This window comes from Impatiens glandulifera, chromosome 1, assembly GCF_907164915.1.
Source record: "Impatiens glandulifera chromosome 1, dImpGla2.1, whole genome shotgun sequence".
NCBI classification, from domain to species: domain Eukaryota; kingdom Viridiplantae; phylum Streptophyta; class Magnoliopsida; order Ericales; family Balsaminaceae; genus Impatiens; species Impatiens glandulifera.
Genome location: NC_061862.1, coordinates 10,229,291 through 10,248,638, shown reverse-complemented (window position 1 = coordinate 10,248,638; position 19,348 = coordinate 10,229,291). Strand labels below are relative to the sequence as shown.

Sequence of the window (19,348 nt, the reverse complement as noted above, 5' to 3'; positions counted from 1 at the left end):
ATAGTCGGATTATTTATCTATATATATCTAATGACGCTTAATTTAAAATGTTGAAGGTGTACGCTCTAATATATAATTTATATATATAAATATATATATATAATATATATATATATATAATATATATATATATATATTATATATATATATATATATATATATATATATATATATATATATATATATATTCACCTATCATATATTTATATTTTTTTCACACAAATAATATAAAATATTTATTTTATCAATATCATATATTTATATTTTTTTCACACAAATAATATAAAATATTTATTTTATCAATAATTATATATATAAATTATAATAACGCATAATATGCATTTCTCTCTCCTATATATAATATATTTCCTAATTAATTTTCGTTTTATTTTCTCTAACATTATATATATATATATATATACAATAATAATAATAATAATTAATTTATTTTATATGTTATCACTTATTATTTATATATTAATTTTACTTTCTAATTAATTTTTTTATATTTTTTCTACAATTATTTTATTTAATAATTAATTTATTTTTGATGTTATCACTCTTCATTTATATATAAAATTTCTTTCATAATTTTTATTTTTATTTTTTCTCATATTATTTATTTATATATATAATTTTTTATCTCTCCTAATTAATTTGTATATTTTATCTCTCTTCATATATATATATATATATATATTCATATATATATATATAATATTTTATAATTAATTTTATATAAATATGTAATTATTTGATATTTTAGTATTATTATATATATATATATATATATATATATATATATATTTCTCTTTATATATTAACTCCTATATTTTTATTTTTATTAATATATTTTTAAATTCTCTTCATATTTATTATAAATTTATTATTATTATTATTTTATTTTATATTCTTATTAACTATTTTATAATTTATATTAATTATTTTATATATATTTCTCTCTTTATATATTAACTCCTATATTTTTATTTTTATTAATATATTTTTAAATTCTTTTCATATTTATTATAGATTTATTATTATTATTTTATATTTTTATTAATTATTTTATAATTTATATTAATTATTATATATATATAATTCTTCATTAATTTTATATAAACTTATTAATCATTTTAATATTAAATATTTATTAATTTTTATATTTAATATTTATTTATTTTTATATATAAATATTTATAATATACATAATAATAATAATAATAATATATAATAAAGTTTAATATCATTTATTAAACTTACAATAAAATTACAAATTTTTCTTTTTCAAATAATTTTACTTATATATATATATAAAATTAGTTTTATATCTTAATAATTAATTTATATTTTTTATGTTATCACTCATCATATATATATTAATTTTTCTTCTAATTATTTTTTTTATTTTCTCTCATCTTATTTTCTCTATTAATTAATTTATTTTTTATGTTATCACTCCTTATTTATATTATTTTTTATTTTCTTTTAAAAATTTATAAATATATATAAAATATATTTTATAATTAATTTTATATAAATATATATTTATTTGATATTTTAGCATTATTATTATATATATATATCTTTATATATTAATTCCTATATTTTTATTTTTATTAATATATTTTTTAAATTCTTTTCCTATTTATTATAGATTGTTTATTATTATTAATATTATTTTATATTTTTATTAATTATTTTATAATTTATATAATTATATATTATACATAAAACCACATATTTAAAACAAATGATTAAAACTTAACTAATATATATATAATTTTAAATTGAAAACAACAATCATCATTGGTTAGCAGTCAAAGTGTTCACAATCCAGATATGAGACCATGAGTTTGAATCTCTACCAATATGCGAATTTAAAAATAGTGGTGGTATATATATGAGATTAAAATATCTTGGTATAATACTAAAATGACAATAGTCATTATAAGGATGAAGAAATTGAAGGAGATCTTATACTAAGATATAAGACTAAAATGATTATGATAATGGTGTTGGTCTGTATGAAATTAAAGATATCTTAGTATAAGAATAAAATGACAATGGTCATTGGTGGTGGTATATATACGGGGAATAAAATAACGGGCTTGTTTGATTTAGCGTTTATAAGCTGAGTATGGACGTTTGCATAATAATCTACTACAGTAACTTACGTAATAAGCTCACGCAAAAAATTATAATCAAACACATTTTTGCGTTTAAACTCAATTTTTTCTCTACCTCCCTCTTTAGCGTTTAAGATTATAATCTCAGTGTTTTTCTCTCTCATCAATTTTAAATATTTTTTTATTCACCCTCTCTCATTTATTTCATTCATTTCTAATCATTTTATTCATTCTATTTCATTAATTTAATCTCTCTAATTATTTTATTCATTTTCTCTCATCTATTTCATATATTTATAATATATTTATATATTTATATAAAATTATTATAATAAAAAAACATACATTTAAATATTTTTTGTATTATTTATAATATATGTATCTTAATATATAAAATAATTAAGTAAAATATAAATACATTATAATTTTTTTATTTATAATTATAATTTCAGAAATTAAACTAGCCTTAATTATCCAAAAGTATCTAATTACAATTGAAATAAATTATAATACGAATAGTGTAAAAGAGCTCGAAAATAAATGAACAATTGAAAGATTAGATAGAAGGAGAGTGTGAAAATTTGAAAAATATATATAATAATAAAAAAATGTTTTTTTTAATATAATTTATTTTAAAAAATATTATTTTTTAATTTAAGTCATTTATTAATATTTAAAATTATACATTAACAAAAACAAACTTATAAAAATTAATATATTAATATAATTTATTTTAAAATATATATTATTTTTTAATTTAAATCATCTATTAATATTTAAAATTAAATTAATAAATATATATTATTATATATATATATATAATATTAATTATTAAATAATATTATAAATATAAAAAATAAATAAGCTGGGCGTATAAGCTGAATCAATCCTACCCAAGTTTAACGATTAAATAAACTAAAATCTTATCAAACATACCTGAGAATAAGCTGAATAAGCCAATAAGCTGAGAATAAGCTGAATCAAACTAGCCTAACAGCTGAATCAAACTAGCCCAACAATGATCATTACGGTGATATATATATATATATATATAAAAGAAATTAAAGATATCTTAGTATAAGATTAAAATGACAATGTTCAATGATGGTATATATATGGGGATAAAAAATTAAAAGAGGGGATATGGTCATATAAGACTAAAATGATAATAGTGGTTGTATATGAGAATTTGATAAAATGTGTTGTCGCTAAGAAAAATCATTACACAAATTTTTTTGGATCAAATTATCTTTATTTGGTTTTTCTCTTTAATTTGTTTATAAAATAGCTTGAACTAGATAAAATTATTATTGGCCCGCGGGTCTAAAACTATATAATATAAAGATATTGTTTTTCTTACAATATAATGTGTTGCACTAAATCGTAATTTGTAAGGAAGTGAGAAATATATGATGACGATGGAATATTTTTTGCAATGAAACTCATTCAATTCACATTCGTAAATCTTGACTACATTACCAAAATAGTAAAATTTAAGATCATTCATTTTTCTTTTCTATTGATTTATTATTATTATTATCATATATGATTGTATGAAGATTAAAAAACATTAAAATATGGTTAGTTTAATGTTTTTGATTACATTTTAATACGTCACTTGATTTAACGTATTTAATGATATTATAATTATTTTTTTCTTCTATAATATGAGTCAACGTTTTCAATCTTCGTTACCTTAGTTAGTGAAGAATCATGCAAATATTTACATCTTATATATTGATCTTATATGGCTCACGGTTCTCATATTTTTTTTTGAGTGTTTTGATTTTAAAATTTCTGTAAAGACTTTTTAGAAGGACTGAGTAAATTTGGCGAGATAAAAAGTTTAAATATTTGTGACAATTTTGTAGATTAAATGATAAAATACTTTTACGTCAATAATTTTTCTTAATTATAGTTTTTTTTAGATATCATTTTATAAAAAAATAGTATAATGCAAGTTTGCAACATCTATGTCCAAGCGAGGAAGAACATACAACAAATTTACTAAATAATTTGAGTGGATACTTGATAATTTTCATTAACTTTATATAATGATTTATGAGTATGACCAATTTCTCATAAATGATAAACTTTCGTGAAGACATATGTAGTCAATGCGAGAAGAATATATACTACCATTGTGCCTATTATAATATTATGCATCTAAAAAATGTTGATAGTTAATGAATTTATATTATTTTTTACTTTTAAAAATCAAATCTTTTCATTACTAATATCACAAAAGTTAACACAAAAATCTAACTAATTTCATGTCGAAACTCCTAAAAGTTGAATTAAGAGTAACACATACACTTTTTTCCATTATTATTTTAAAAATAATTTATAAACATTGTATGAATTTAAGATAAATTATCCTAATTGTGAAGATGATTTGTCCAAACTAAAAGTTGAGTTATCTAATAAAAATTTGTCATTTTAACTTATATATTAAATTATTCTTTATTCGTTTTAAATTTGTTTGACATTATGCACATATTTATTTTTAATGTGTTAAATTATAATATCTTTTGATCAACAAATAATGTTTTTGATATTTTGTATCTAAAATTGATTATAATACTTATTATCTCCTAATAATGATATTTAAAAAAAAAAATTTTTTTACATATTTTTTAAATCTTCATAAACCGGTTAGTGAAGAATCCAAGCAAATATTTACACATTTTATGGTTTCATGAAGAATTACCCTAAAATGTAACTGTGAAGATGAATTGTTCAAACTAAACGTTGAGTCATCTAATAAAATATTGTCATTTTAATTTATATATTGAATTATTTTTTATTCGTTTTAAAATTTGTTTGACATTATGCACTTATTTTTTTTAATATGCTAAATTATAATATCTTTTAGGTTAACAAATAAAGTTTTAAACAATTTTGTTACTAATGATCATAATACCAATTATTTCCATGGATTCTTCACTAAAAATAAATACTCATTATTTCTTAATTTTATAGTTATTTGTTTATTTTAATTATGAGAATTTTATTTTAATATGTTGTCTAAAAGTTTTGATTATTTTCAATTAAAATTTTTGTTTATATTTACACATAAATTCAACTTTATTAAAAATATTCGAAGTGTAAGTGGTATAAAATATATTGGTGGTTAATATATATAAATTCAATGAGTTTGTTTGAGTAAGATCACTAGACGAGAAATTCATTAAATTTATGAATAAATATGAAATGAAATGGTTGAATAATAAAAAAAAAGTTAAAATTTCAAGTAGAATGTTTGATAAAAAATAATATTTGTATGTAAAAGAACTAATATTAATATTTTTAAAATAAAAAATTAAATAATTTCATTTTAAAAATTATTAATATTATTTTTCATTCAAATATATTTAATTTATTTATTTTTTTGTCTTTTAATATTCACATTTTAAAATTATTATATATATATATATATATTCATAAAATATAATAAATATGTAATATATATATATATATATATTCATAAAATATAATAAATCTGTAATATATATTATTAAATAATAAAATAAAAAGGATATAATTTGACATATTTTAAATTGTTAATAAAAAATTGTTATTTTAATTTATAGTTGTATTTTATATGTATAAATTTACACAAAGTATTATACTATAAAATTGTTTTTATTAAATAAAAATAATAATTAATGTTATTATTATAATAATAATATATTATTAAATAAAAAAATCATAAAAATAAATTTAGAAAAAACAAAAATAACTTAAGATAAATTAATAAAAATATTTAAAAATTATATATATTTAAAAATATATTTAACTAATTACGTTAAGTTTTAAAATGATTAAGAAAATTTGAGACTTATTTATTATTATAAAAATATAAATTGAAACACTATATATTTAATAATTAATTAATTATATTATTTATTTTATTATTATTATTATTATTTTTGATAAATATCAATTTTCACCAAATAGTCAAAATTAATATAACTATAAAAAACACAAAAAAAATTCAAAATGTATTTTTTAGTATTTTATTTTTTAAATAAGTAAATCTAACAATGAGTAATATTATATTAAAGTAGAACTTTATATAATTTAATTGGTAATATTATTCAAAATTTAATATTTAAAAAGTTTTTACATTTGATATTTCTTTTAAGCATTTTTCAAATAGAAAAGTAAATTTCAAACTAATATAAATGAATTTTTATATTTTTAGATATTTGATAAATTTAAAAATATATATTAACATTAAATTTTAATTAAAACTAATTTTTATAAAAACAAAACCAATTCAAAATTAATTAAATTTCAATAAAAAAAACTAAGTAATGAATATGAGAATGAAAACTTATTTAGAGAATATAAATTTTAAACTTTCTATGAGATTAAATGTATGAAGATACATAAAAATAACAAATATATAATAAAATATTTATTTTAGAAAATAACAATATTTATTTTAGGGGAAAATAAATAATTTTTCAGTAATACATATGATTCTTTAGCTAGCATAGTCTATGATACATTTTGCGCTTTCATAACATGCCATAAAATTATAGCTTTGATATAAGCCATTCATCCTATTCATTTTCTTTCCTAAATTTATTCTTAATTATTATATAGATTGTTTTATCTCTCATAATTAATTTATATTTTTATCTTTAATCATATATATATCAAAAGTTTAGATATTTGAAGAATTTTATATTTAAAAATGTGTTATTTCATTCTTACAAAAATTACTTAACTAAACTAATTATGATAATTCAAATGTTAAGAGTCAGTTAAGATTTCAATTACTGATTCGCATTAAATGTCTTAAATTGAAGTATATTATGATTTTAAAAATTTTGTTAACATTCTAAAAAAAAATTTAAGATGTGAAAGATAAATTTTAAGGTATGTAGAATGTTTTTATGTATTTTTAATTGTTTTATTTTAATAACTACTGAGATAATTTTATAAAATTTATTTATTTATTTTTATTTATCTTTATTTTATAATTATAACCGTACAACGCATTAGTTTGAGTAGAGACTATTGTTTGTGGTATAGTAGTTGGGTCATTGAATTGTTGGCATCTGCTGATTCATCCCGCATTTTTTTTTCTATAATAAAATTTAATAGCTAAATTTAATGAGACAGTGAACTATATGTAACGAGACAATCAACTAAATATGACGAAACGACAATCATAATACAACGAGTCAATTAGCTAAATATAATGAAGCAATACATTCAATATAACTAGGCAATGAACTCTATATAACATGACAATCAACTCAATATAATAAAGTAACAAACACAATATAACAAGTCAATTAGCTAAACATAATGAGATAATACACTCACTATAACTAGGCAATGAATTTTATATAACAAGACAATGAACTCAATATAACAAAACAACTAACATAATATAACGAGTCAATGAGGCAAAACTAACATTTGCTGAATGTTTGGACTTGTCAATTACTTTTTTTACGGCAGATAATTTTTGTTTCGTGGGTGACCAACCTCGAGATTAATATAAAGGTGTATTGAGCTCAATATAAAGGTGTATTAAGCTCAATATATCTGTGTATTGAGCTCAATATATTCGTGTATTAAGCTAAATATAAAAGTGTATTGACTATTGAACTCAATATAAAGGTGTATTAAGCTCAATATAAAGGTGTATTGAGCTCAATATAAAGGTGTATTAAACTTAATATAAAAATGTATTGAGCTCAATATAACCGTGTATTGAGCTCAATATAAAGGTGTATTGAGCTCAATATATCCTTGTATTGAGCTCAATATATTCATGTATTGTGTTTAATATAACCGTGTCAATATAAAATTGTATTGATAAGAAGATAACTACGTCGAGTAGAAGATAACGATGAAAGAAACACAATAGTTATATGGAGTTACCCGACGACCATCGATAGGGTTCTCCGGAGCAGCCACTGTCGATATGTATTTATATGGAGTTATATCCCGGTCACCATCGATAGGGTTCTCCGGAGCATCCGAATCTGTTATAGGATTTGCAACCGGAAAATGGTCATCGCCGGAAAAGATAGAGGAAAAAGAGGAAAGTTTTTACTTTTTACATTATTTGCCACACTAAAACTATTTATATGATTTTTTTTATAGCGCGGCAAAATCCTCGTAGAAGCCACGGGGATTCACTGTACGCTCTCGGAGGCCTAACATCAACCTCCCTATCACTTGTCTATATTTTAAATAATTAATTTTAAATACTATATATGATTGAAAAGCAATTATTAAAATTTAAAGGTATATGATCTCACACATTAATATTGATACGGTATATAGATATATTCTTTATACAAAATATTTTTTTTGTCCCATAATCAATGTTCAAATTAACCCCACGTGTTGGTACGATTTATTTATAACAGTTTTGTAGTAAAAAGTTCATAATTTTATAAAATTTGTTAGTTAAATTAGTGATAATAATATTTTATTTATTTATAAATATCAAATAAATAAAATGTTAACAGAGTTTTAAAACGGTTAAGATTCATTTTGTAACTTTAATAACGATGAATATCTGATTATAAGATTTAAAAGATGATGTACAAATCTCAATGACTTAATAAATAGCTCCAGTTTGACTGTACTAAATAAAATAACAAAATAGTTTACTTCATTATTTATTTTTATATATATATTCAATTATATACATTTATTTTAGTAGGTTTGTAAACTATTTATTGTCAACTGGTTTTTAATTTTTAAAAAATCTATCTATTCAATATGATTTATAAAAGATAATAGTTTAAATATACCATCCAACTTAATACAAAAATACGAGTATATAAAATGTAACTAAATGCACTTAGAACATAATTTTAATGTTTACAAACTATTCTTTCGAGCCAAATGATACACTATATCACTACCAAATTTAATTTTTAATCAGCTTTGTAATTATTTACAAAACACCAACATAATAACAATTCGAAATAAATTTTCTATTAAATAAATGCGAAAATATATCGGTACAATTTATTCGTTATGTCATTAATTAATTAATTAGTATATTTGAAGTAGAGACTAATTCAAATATTTAAATATACCATATATCCGAACTTAATATATATGGATTTCCCTTTATATTCAACTTATCAAATAAGGGTTTATGATTTTATTTACTTTTAGGTGTTAATATTGATATATATATATATTTTTATTTATGAATGGAATCCCATAAAATATATTACTATTTCGTCCTAAAAATAATAATTAGTGATTCCTTGTTCAATCATAACAAATATAGAATCATAATTATCTATTTTTTTTTATTATAATTTTTACTAAGGTAGTATTGTCTATATTGTATCCAAATCAAATCAAATCAACCAATTTATTTATTTTACATTTTAGAAATCAATCACCATATTATAAATTATGTCTGCTTCAATTAAAGATAAATATATATAATATTATAATAAATTTATAGAATATGAAACATATCTTTCTATAAATTAATTTAAATATACCCCATAATTCCATATCTCTACCGCAATTAATTAAAGATCTCAAGAATATTTGAAAGTAAATTTTAAAAATAATATATAATAACTAACTAATTCGGCAAATCCTAGTATATATGTCAACATATATAATATATATTCACACTATTCAAGTAATATATCATTTTTAAAGAAGATTTCAGTTAATCTTGGCAATTACATACAAATTATTCAAAAGATTTTATTTGATCATTTTTAAATATTGTAATTTTATTCTTTTTTTTAATATAAATAAAGCACAATATCAGTAGTATTCTTCATAATACTCACTAACACTATTCAAGCAAATATGGATCCCAAAACCATATGCATGGCTTTGTTCATTGTGCTGGCTACCCTTTCAACTCGAGGAGCTGAGTCTAGGTCAATTGACGAACAATCCATGGTCTCGAGGCACCAGGATTGGATCATGCAGCATGATCGTGTGTATTCGAATGATGTCGAGAGGCTAGAGCGATTCAACATTTTCAAAGAGAATGTTGCTTATATCGATTCGTTCAATGCAGCTGGGAACAAAACTTATAAGCTTGCAATCAATAAATTTGCAGACCTCACGAACGACGAGTTCAATAAGAGGAACGGATTCTTGTTGTCGAATAATCGTGTCAGAGATTCTAAAGTGATGAATTCTTCGTTCATGTATGAAAATGCATCATTTATGCCAACTGAAGTTGATTGGAGAAAAAAAGGTGCTGTTACACCCGTCAAGAGACAAGGAAATTGCGGTATATAATTTATCTTTTAATACTAACACTTTTTATTTTTATTATTTTGTTAACAAAACCCTTTATATTAATGCATGAAAAACACAAAAATCATTGATCTACTTTGGCATGGGATTTTAAAGATTTATTTTTACAATTTTACTAATTTATTTTTAAAAACTCTCTTTTATCAGTTTACAATTATTTTAACTATTAAATAATTTATTTAATAAACTAAAACATAAAAATATTTTGGTTAGTTTTTTTATCCAACCATAATCAAATATCATTTCATTATCTCTTTCATCAATCATATTATTTAATTCATTAATCAAAATATTATAATACTTTCAATTTTAAAAAATATTTGATTACTATATAATAATACTTTTTAATTTTTTTAACCAAATAAGTACCTATCTTCTCAAAATCACAACTCACATAGCCCTTTTTACATAGAAAAAAGTTATATATAAAAAACCCTAAAAACAAGTTTTTACTTCACTTTTACTAAATTTAATACAATTTTTTTTTGTTAAATCAACTAAAATTCAAATAATTAGGTTTTTTTAGGACAACCCAACAAAAAATCAACATCAAAATATTAGACAAGCAATGAGGTAAGATCACATTATAGCCAATTCTTCACCTAAAAAGGATAGAATAACAAAATTTGAATATGAGACTCTAGTATAAATTTAATTAATTAACTAAATTGTTTTCCTTAATTATAATTCAAAATTAATTCAAAATATTATATAATTGGAGAGAAATGATTGTACTAGGAACTTAGGTGAATCAACATTTTATCTATACCTAATTATTTTGTGTCAAATGCGTGTTAGGATGTTGTTGGGCATTCTCTGCTGTTGCTGCAATTGAAGGAATCACACAAATAAAAACAGGAAATCTAATCAACCTATCAGAACAAGAACTAGTCGATTGCGACATATACGGACCCGATAAAGGCTGCGGCGGCGGATTAATGAGCCATGCATTCGAATTCGCCATCAATAACGGTGGATTAACAAGCGAATCAAATTATCCATATCAAGGAACCGACCAAGACACATGCAAACAAAATTTGATAACAAACAATGTAGCAACAATAACCGGATACGAAAATGTTCCACCCAACAGCGAAAGCGCCTTGCAACAAGCGGTGTCGTATCAACCAGTTTCTGTAGCTATCGATGCGGATGGATCTGAATTTCGATTCTACAGCGGTGGTGTTTACACAGGGGAATCTTGTAGTACGAATTTGAACCATGGAGTTACGGTTGTTGGATATGGAGTTACGGAAGAAGATGGAACTAAATATTGGTTGGTGAAAAATTCATGGGGAGATAATTGGGGTGAAGAAGGTTATGTTAGAATGGCTCGTGATGTTGAGGCTCAAGAAGGAACTTGTGGAATTGCAATGAATGCTGCTTATCCTACTATTGCTTAATTAATTTTATTATTACTAGTTTCTAATTTTATGTATTATTATTAAAGAATTACATTGTTTTTAGTTCTTTAAAGTTTATTATTATTATGATGATAGGAAGGTTAATATAATAAATTCATAATAATTAAATTTTGCCTAGAAAATATATATGTTTATTATTAATTGTATGCTTTTTTCTTTAATTATTAAAAAAAATATGATATGAAGGTTATATATAAATTCATAAAACATTAGAGTTTATCTTAAAAAAAATATAAGTTGATTATTATTGTTTTGAGTTTAATAATCAGTATTTTTTTAAACTCATAAAACTAATTAAATTATAAATCATAATTTTTTTTATCTTAAATATTATATGGACATTATTTATTTATTATTAAATTTAATTTTAATATATTTAAATTAATTTGTACAAATTATTTCATAATTTATATAATTATATATTAAATATATATATAACAACATATTTTTAAATTTATTTTTAAGATATTTAAATGAATTTATTTTAATTATTTTAATAATTATATATTAAATATTATATATATATATATATATATATATTAATTTAAAACTACAAACACATTAATGTAAAAACCTTTATGCGTTCAGATAAAAACAGTTATGTCTTCACGTAAACCTTATTAGAGAATTAAAAAGGGTGAAACAAGCGCTAACTAATGAAGATTGCTTCACTAGATATTTACAACGCTTATATGAGTGTAACGAGCACTACCTAGTGTAGTTTTCTTCACTACGATTTTACATCGCTAATGTGAGTGAAACTAGCGCTCACTATGTTTTACCTACCTAGTGATGCTTGCTTCATTTCCATTTACAACGCTAATAGCTTCACTCATGTATGTACGATTGCTTCACTCTGTTGTGCTTCGATCGTAATTTATAATTTAAATATTATATTATTATTGTACGATTGCGATTTGAATTCGGCGCTCTCTCTCACGACGATTCACGATTTCTAACTCTATTTGAAAGATATTTATGGCAAACTCTTAATTTCTGTTCATATTTATGAAACCTCAAACCCTATTTCGAGAATGGTATGCACGCACAATGAGGTCGTTATATTTTGGTCATATTTAGGAAACTATACTCTGAAAATGTTACGTTCAATGAAATCGTTCATATTTAGGAAACCCTACTTTGATTTTGTATATTATTTCCACGAAACCCTATTCCCCATTTTTTTAATATGCAGACAACAAACAACGAAATTGTCTCAATCATTGTAAGCAAATAATGTATTTTTTTGCTTGAATCAATTATCTATTGAAGATACTGTAGTATTCTCTCTACTGACCATGTCCATATTATGTAAGTTTTAAATGTAATGACCATGTTCTGGTGAGGAGGATAGGTTTGAGAAAGTGGCTAGTTTGGGCTGGAAGTGCATGTTGGACTTGCTGATTAGAGTTGGGTGTGTGAGTAGAAGATGGAAGTATGTTAAGGAAGAGTTAGGTGATTTTGAGTTGGTCTTCGGGGTTTTGATGATCGATTATGTCTTCTTGAGTAAGAGAAGGCGATCGGGTTATATAATAGGCGTATGGGGGTCAAAATGGTTGTGGGGAGCGGCGTGTGGTGGAAGGGTGAGGTTAGAGGTGCAGTTGGGAGAAAATGTGTTTGGGACGTTTGGCTTTTGAGGGAGGGTATGGGGAAGAGGGGTATAGATGGAGAAATAGTGGGGACTAAAGGGTATAGAAGGTTGAGGTTGTCTAGTTCAGTTCTACTTATGTTAGCCTTAAATTGACCTTTATCCTTAATGAAACATGTGGGATGGGATGTAGGTAGTGAAGGGATACAACGAGGTGTATGTGGAAATATAGTGGGAGCTAAAAGATGTAGAAAGTTAAGGTTGTCTAGAAGGGTTCTGCTTGTACTAGACTTAGATGGATATTTATCTTTAATGGAAACTGTTGGACCCATTTTCGACAAGACCGGGAGATTGTATATGAGGTCTCCATCCCCGACCTCAATTTAAGTAGGCAAACATTGGACGGATCTTTTGATTTTTATACTTGCCCATTGTAAATTGTTTTTTCTTACGTGTAATTATCAATCTCCATTATCCCACCATTAGAGTTTCCAACTTTAGTAAGGTCCTTGTGATTCCATAGATGTAGCAGAAGTCCAACTATACGAATCCAAAATGATTTATTTTTTTCGGGTGTTTGGCTTGCATCTAATAAATTTATTCCAATTCTGAAAAGAGACCTTGTCTCCGTAGAAAGTTCAACTCCCTTTAGCCACACTAGCCTTGTCTTCTTTATTTGAGAACGTGAATAAATGATAGTCTCAATACAAGTCACGAACCTCAACGGAGCCTTCAATCGAGAAGCACTTAGAAGCCCAAGTTTAGAGATCGGTCGTCATTAGGCTTACCTCGACCCAGGTTTCGCAAGCTACTACGAGACTCAATCGAGAGAGATTATTTCTTCAGTTGTGTTACCTCTGATGTTTATAGAAAGAGTTTTGATGCTTTTAGTAAGGGATGTATGGAAGGAGGCTCTCGAATCAATTGGGATGATGATTCTAAATGAACTATCACTGTCCTTTTTAAGGCCACAAAAAGGTCCCCGCTTGTTCGCGCCAACCCAAATAGAAGTATTTGTAAAAATAATAATTAACGGTTAAGACAATTCATGATAATTGTTGTGGATTGGACTAACGAAGATTGTACTATCTATATTGAGTAGTTTGAAAAAAAAATGGAGCTTTCTGAATTGGGTTTGCTCGGCTGTCTAAATTGGATAGCTAAAAAATTGAAGTTTGCTGAATTGGGCTTGCTGAAGACGATGGCTGCATGATTGTAGCTTGATGTTTCATCGACTTATTTTGTCAAGATGAAACTTTTTTTCTACTACGTTTCTCCTTGAGGGGAGGATGTAAAAATAATAACTAACAGTTTATTAAACCGTTAATTAGTCAGTAACTGATTAGTTAGTTTGGTTAATTAGTTAGTATTGAACTCCTATATAAGGAAGATATGTAATTGTTTTGAATGACAACTTTCAATAATACAATTTCAATTTACACTTCTTCTTCTTCAAATATTTAACATGGTATCAGAGCTTCAAGGTTAAAGATCTTGGAGAGTTTTCCGCAACCTTTGTCGTGGTCGGAAGAGCCATTGACGGAGGATTTTATTCTATATTCTATTAATATCGAAGAAGAGACTACTTTGTTACTGTTTATTTGAAGGTCAAGAAAGTGAAATCACTCTGTTAGAAAATTGCAGTTGGTTCTTGTCTATTTATCTCAAGAAGAAAGATATTATTGGTATACGCTGGAGGTTTTCGAATGGCTGAAGAAGAAGAAAGAACAATGACCGAGTTACACGAAATGGAAGAAGAGAGAGATGAGGCAAAGGGAGAGGAAGACGAACAATACCAAGAGTTCCATCTCTCTCCTACTCGTCAGCCCCTCGATTCATCGCACTCTCATTTCTTATTCCTCTCTTTGGTCGGGTCTTGATTTTCATGAAATGACCAATTCTGGTGATGATCGACTTGTCTCTACTTTATCTCTATCAAAGTACAGAAATGTGAAACAAATCATCCTTGAATTTGGTCAAGATATTGAACACACATCTTGATATCCTTAGAAGAAAATACTCAGATTTTCTTGGAAGTCCGGAGGTTATAAATCTGAATGGCTGTCAAAATATATTGGACAAGGGAATCCAAGCTATCACAGTTGCATGTTCAAATTTGAAAGTATTTTTCATCTACTTGAATTTGAGGATTACAGATCAATCCATAAAGCTTTTGGTGAAGACAAACGCATAGTTGATTTGAACTTGAGTGGATGAAAGAACATAACGGACAAAGGCATAAAAATTATTGTTGACAACTACAGTAATTTGGAGCATTTGAATCTCACTCGGTGCATAAAGTGTCGTTCTCTTCGCAGCCTAAATTTCTACGCGCTTTAAAGCTTTATTGATGATTCTTATAAAGTTCTATCTTCATTAACCCAACTTGGATTCTTGGATGTGGTGCTCAGAATCTAACTGATGAGGGACTCCTTTGTATTGACAAGTGCAGAATGTGGTCTCTCAATTTAACATGGTCCGTGCATATCACTGATGAAGGAGAATCGGGTGGGTGGATAATGAGACAATGGAGTTAATGGTTTCTCTTGGCGATTGAGTTAAGAAGTTGATCGAAGGGAAGAAGGAAATAGTATAAGTGAACTTACGGATACGATTCCTTTGTAATCGAAAAAAAGTGGTTTGTCGACAAGATTCGTCAATACCAAAAAAAAAGAATGCTAAATTGGCTTCTTTGAAAAAATATATGTCGATGCAAGGACGGTTTTATCGAATCAAAATGAGATGAGATTTTGAAGGTATTGAAGGCGTGGAGAAAGATTCCCTTGCAATTACCGAAAGAAATGGGTTTGTCGACATGATTTGTCAATATCAAGAAGATTGCTAAATTGGCTTTATTTGAAAGGAAAAAAATTAAAGCCGACAAGGTTGAAAGCTGACAGCTAAGTAAGAAAAGACAATTCATGATGATTGTTGTGGATTGGACTAACGAAGATTGAGCTATCTATATTGAGTAGTTTGGAAAAAAAGTGGAGCTTCCTGAATTGAGTTTGCTCGGCTATCTAAATTGGATAGCTAAAAAATTGAAGTTTGCTGAATTGAGCTTGTTGAAGACGATGGCTGCATGATCGTAGCTTGATGTTTCATCGACTTGTTTTGTCAAGATGAAACTTTATTTCTACTACGTTTTTCCGTAAAAATAATAACTAACGGTTTATTAAACCCGTTAATTAGTTAGTAACTGATTAGCTAGTTTGATTAATTAGTTAGTATTGAACTCCTATACAAGGGAGATATTTAATTGTTTTGAATGATAACTTTCAATAATACAATTTCAATTTACACTTTTTCTTCTTCAAATATTTAACAGTGTTTGACTTATCTTTAAGCCTTCCTATTTTGTGGTATCGTAAATGTGAATGGAGCGATCATTTCTGTAAAGCCTTGCATCTAGAAGACTTAAGTGGATACTACGAGGGAACCGAGAACACTTTTTGGTATAAATAATCATCATTTTTGATAATTTTATTTCCTCTAAGACAATAAGTTTATTGCTGAAGAGAATAAGGTACCTTTAAAGACTTTTGATCACTTATAAGAGAATTTATGTAGGGGCTTTCGGAAGGTGGAGGAGTTCGGGGCTTCCGAGAGGTGTGCGTCGGCAGTTTCCAGTCAAAGGTTGTGGTAGGTGGAGGAGTCGACTGTTTAGCGGGGAATGTTCTAAGGAAGTTGGAGGGGTGGATCGAATTTGTGGGTAGTGTTGCAGATAGAGGGTCAGATCGGTGAACAAAAGTGGTGAAGAAGTGATGAGTAGCTGGATATATGGTTCATGAATGAAATGATATGGTGGGTTTGTGTGAGGTGTCCGCCAAATAATGGATGGTGTAGGAGATCGGGTCACCGGGAGAAAATGGTTGGGCTGTTGGATGTATGATACATCTAAGTAGGGGTAAGGGGATGGAGCAAATCGGATCGGCCGGAAATGGTGGGTGGGCGATGTTATATATTTTTTCTTTAATTTTAAAAAACATATATACATAACAAAGAAGTTAAATAAAATAAAATATATATGAAGAACGATATCACTGTATAAGAGGTTGATTCGAGGCATTACTTAGCACATTTCCCTTAAAACAGTTTCATTGTCTTCTGTTTGTGCTGGAGCTAATCGTAGATGGCTGTCTCTCAGGGTACAACGAATATAGTAGTGATTCTGTATTGGAATCACTACGCATCGAACTTGATCAACATACCTGAACTATCACCGAGTTTTAATGGAAAATATCGAGCGAAGAACTCGAAGAACACTCACAAAAGAAGAAGAAAATTTTTGGAATTCTAGAGTAAGAAATGATAAGAGGATGAAGTGATATTTTAGATTAAAGATGAGGAGTTTAAATTGTTAAAAAGTTAAACCATTAAATAAAATCATCCATTAATCCAACGGTTGACATTAATTACATCTTCATTTACATTAACGTTTACTCTTCATTAGGGAGTAATTATTTGTCAAAAATAATTAAGGCATTTACAATTCAATACCAACTTTACATGATTTTTCAATTTATTAATCATAATATTAAATTATCATAACAATTGATAATAATAACAAACTCATGTAAGTTACAAATTAACAATATTTTATATATTTGTATCAAATTTCATCATTTAATTCACGTTTGAATTTCATGTGAATTTGATTTGATTTTATTACTCACATTCTAATTTCTATTCATTAATGGAATTTATAAATTAGTTTAAAAATTCCAACAATCCCCACAAAAATTGAAAGATTAATCCGGTAAAAAAGTTCAACAGTTAAATCCTACATAGGATAGGTAGGGGTAACCATTTGAACATTTTCTTATAAAAGTATATAACTTTACTAACTAATTAGTATATTTGATGTCCTTGAACTATTCTGATATTTGTATAAATGATTACAAATTTCACATAGAATGTTTCATAAAACATGTTAAGTTCTCATGGTTGTGTTCGTTTTGCCATGGAACACGCGCCTAGTTCTCTTAGAGGGTCTAGAATTGAGTTATTCAATTCTTTCAAAGCGACCCACTTCTCACTCACATATGTGATCTCTATGTTCACAAAAATTTATTAAAAACGATTTGCTTATCTTTGTCAATATATATATTGTTTTATTATAGGATTAATCCTCAATAATAATTTTCCAAGTCGGTACAATTAGGTTGTCTCATTGAACCTAGTTTTTGAGATCTCCAGTCTACATAGGTTGTGTTTTCCTTCATAGCAACTTATAGTAGGTTCGTATTTTTAAAAGACTTTCAAACTAACTCTCTATTCAATAGTTTTGTTAGTGGATCCATGATGTTTTTTTTGGGAAAACGGCTTATTGTCATTTCATTAAAAACCCCAAAAGAGGGAAAATGAGTTTCAAGAAACAAAGCTAGACAGACCCTAACTTTGTTTAGAAAAATCAAATGAGTTTCAAACAATTGAATTACAGAATAAACAGAACAACAAACATTTGCTTTACAAACAAGTCATCAAACAAGAACTATTTGAACATTCCTTTCCATGTAATGATTTTATAGGGGATATTTCATCTTTGACTGAGCTTCCAACTATCTTCATTAATCGGAATTCCCCTCCATGTATGTATGAGAGCGTTGCCATCAGAAACAATATCATCCCAAACTTTTTCTTCTGTTCTCTTATTCGTACTATAAATTTTTGTATTTCTTTCTCTCCAGGTATTGTAGACTAGGGCTCCAAAGAAACATTTGAAAACATTCGCGTAAAAGCTATCTCCCTTAGACTATTTCTTTACAAACTCTATAATTTCGTTCTATATACCTGAAAATTTAGTGATATTCATGTTCCGAGAAAAATTGATCCACAACTTGGATACAAATGCGCACTCCCCAAACAAGTGATCAATGCTTTCCTCTTTTTCTGTGCAGATTGGGCGATTAACATCT

At 25.4% G+C, this 19,348-nt stretch overlaps 1 protein-coding gene and 1 pseudogene across 1 annotated transcript; both read left to right on the top strand.

Annotated features, from left to right (window-relative positions):
- Nucleotides 1–9,977: 9,977 nt before the first annotated feature.
- On the top strand, nucleotides 9,978–11,821 carry LOC124944728 (senescence-specific cysteine protease SAG39-like). Its single transcript, XM_047485104.1, has 2 exons — nucleotides 9,978–10,392; nucleotides 11,217–11,821. The coding sequence occupies exons 1-2, from the start codon at nucleotides 9,978–9,980 to the stop codon at nucleotides 11,819–11,821; spliced, it is 1,020 nt and encodes a 339-aa protein (XP_047341060.1).
- A 3,373-nt stretch (nucleotides 11,822–15,194) lies between these two features.
- On the top strand, nucleotides 15,195–15,967 carry LOC124944645 (annotated as a pseudogene).
- Nucleotides 15,968–19,348: the final 3,381 nt, after the last annotated feature.

Coding starts and splice junctions, on each gene's coding strand:
- LOC124944728 (XM_047485104.1), top strand. CDS start 9,978: ATGGCTTTGTTCATTGTGCTGGCTACCCTTTCAACTCGAGGAGCTGAG. Junction 10,393..11,216: donor CAAGAGACAAGGAAATTGCG/GTATATAATTTA, acceptor AATGCGTGTTAG/GATGTTGTTGGGCATTCTCT.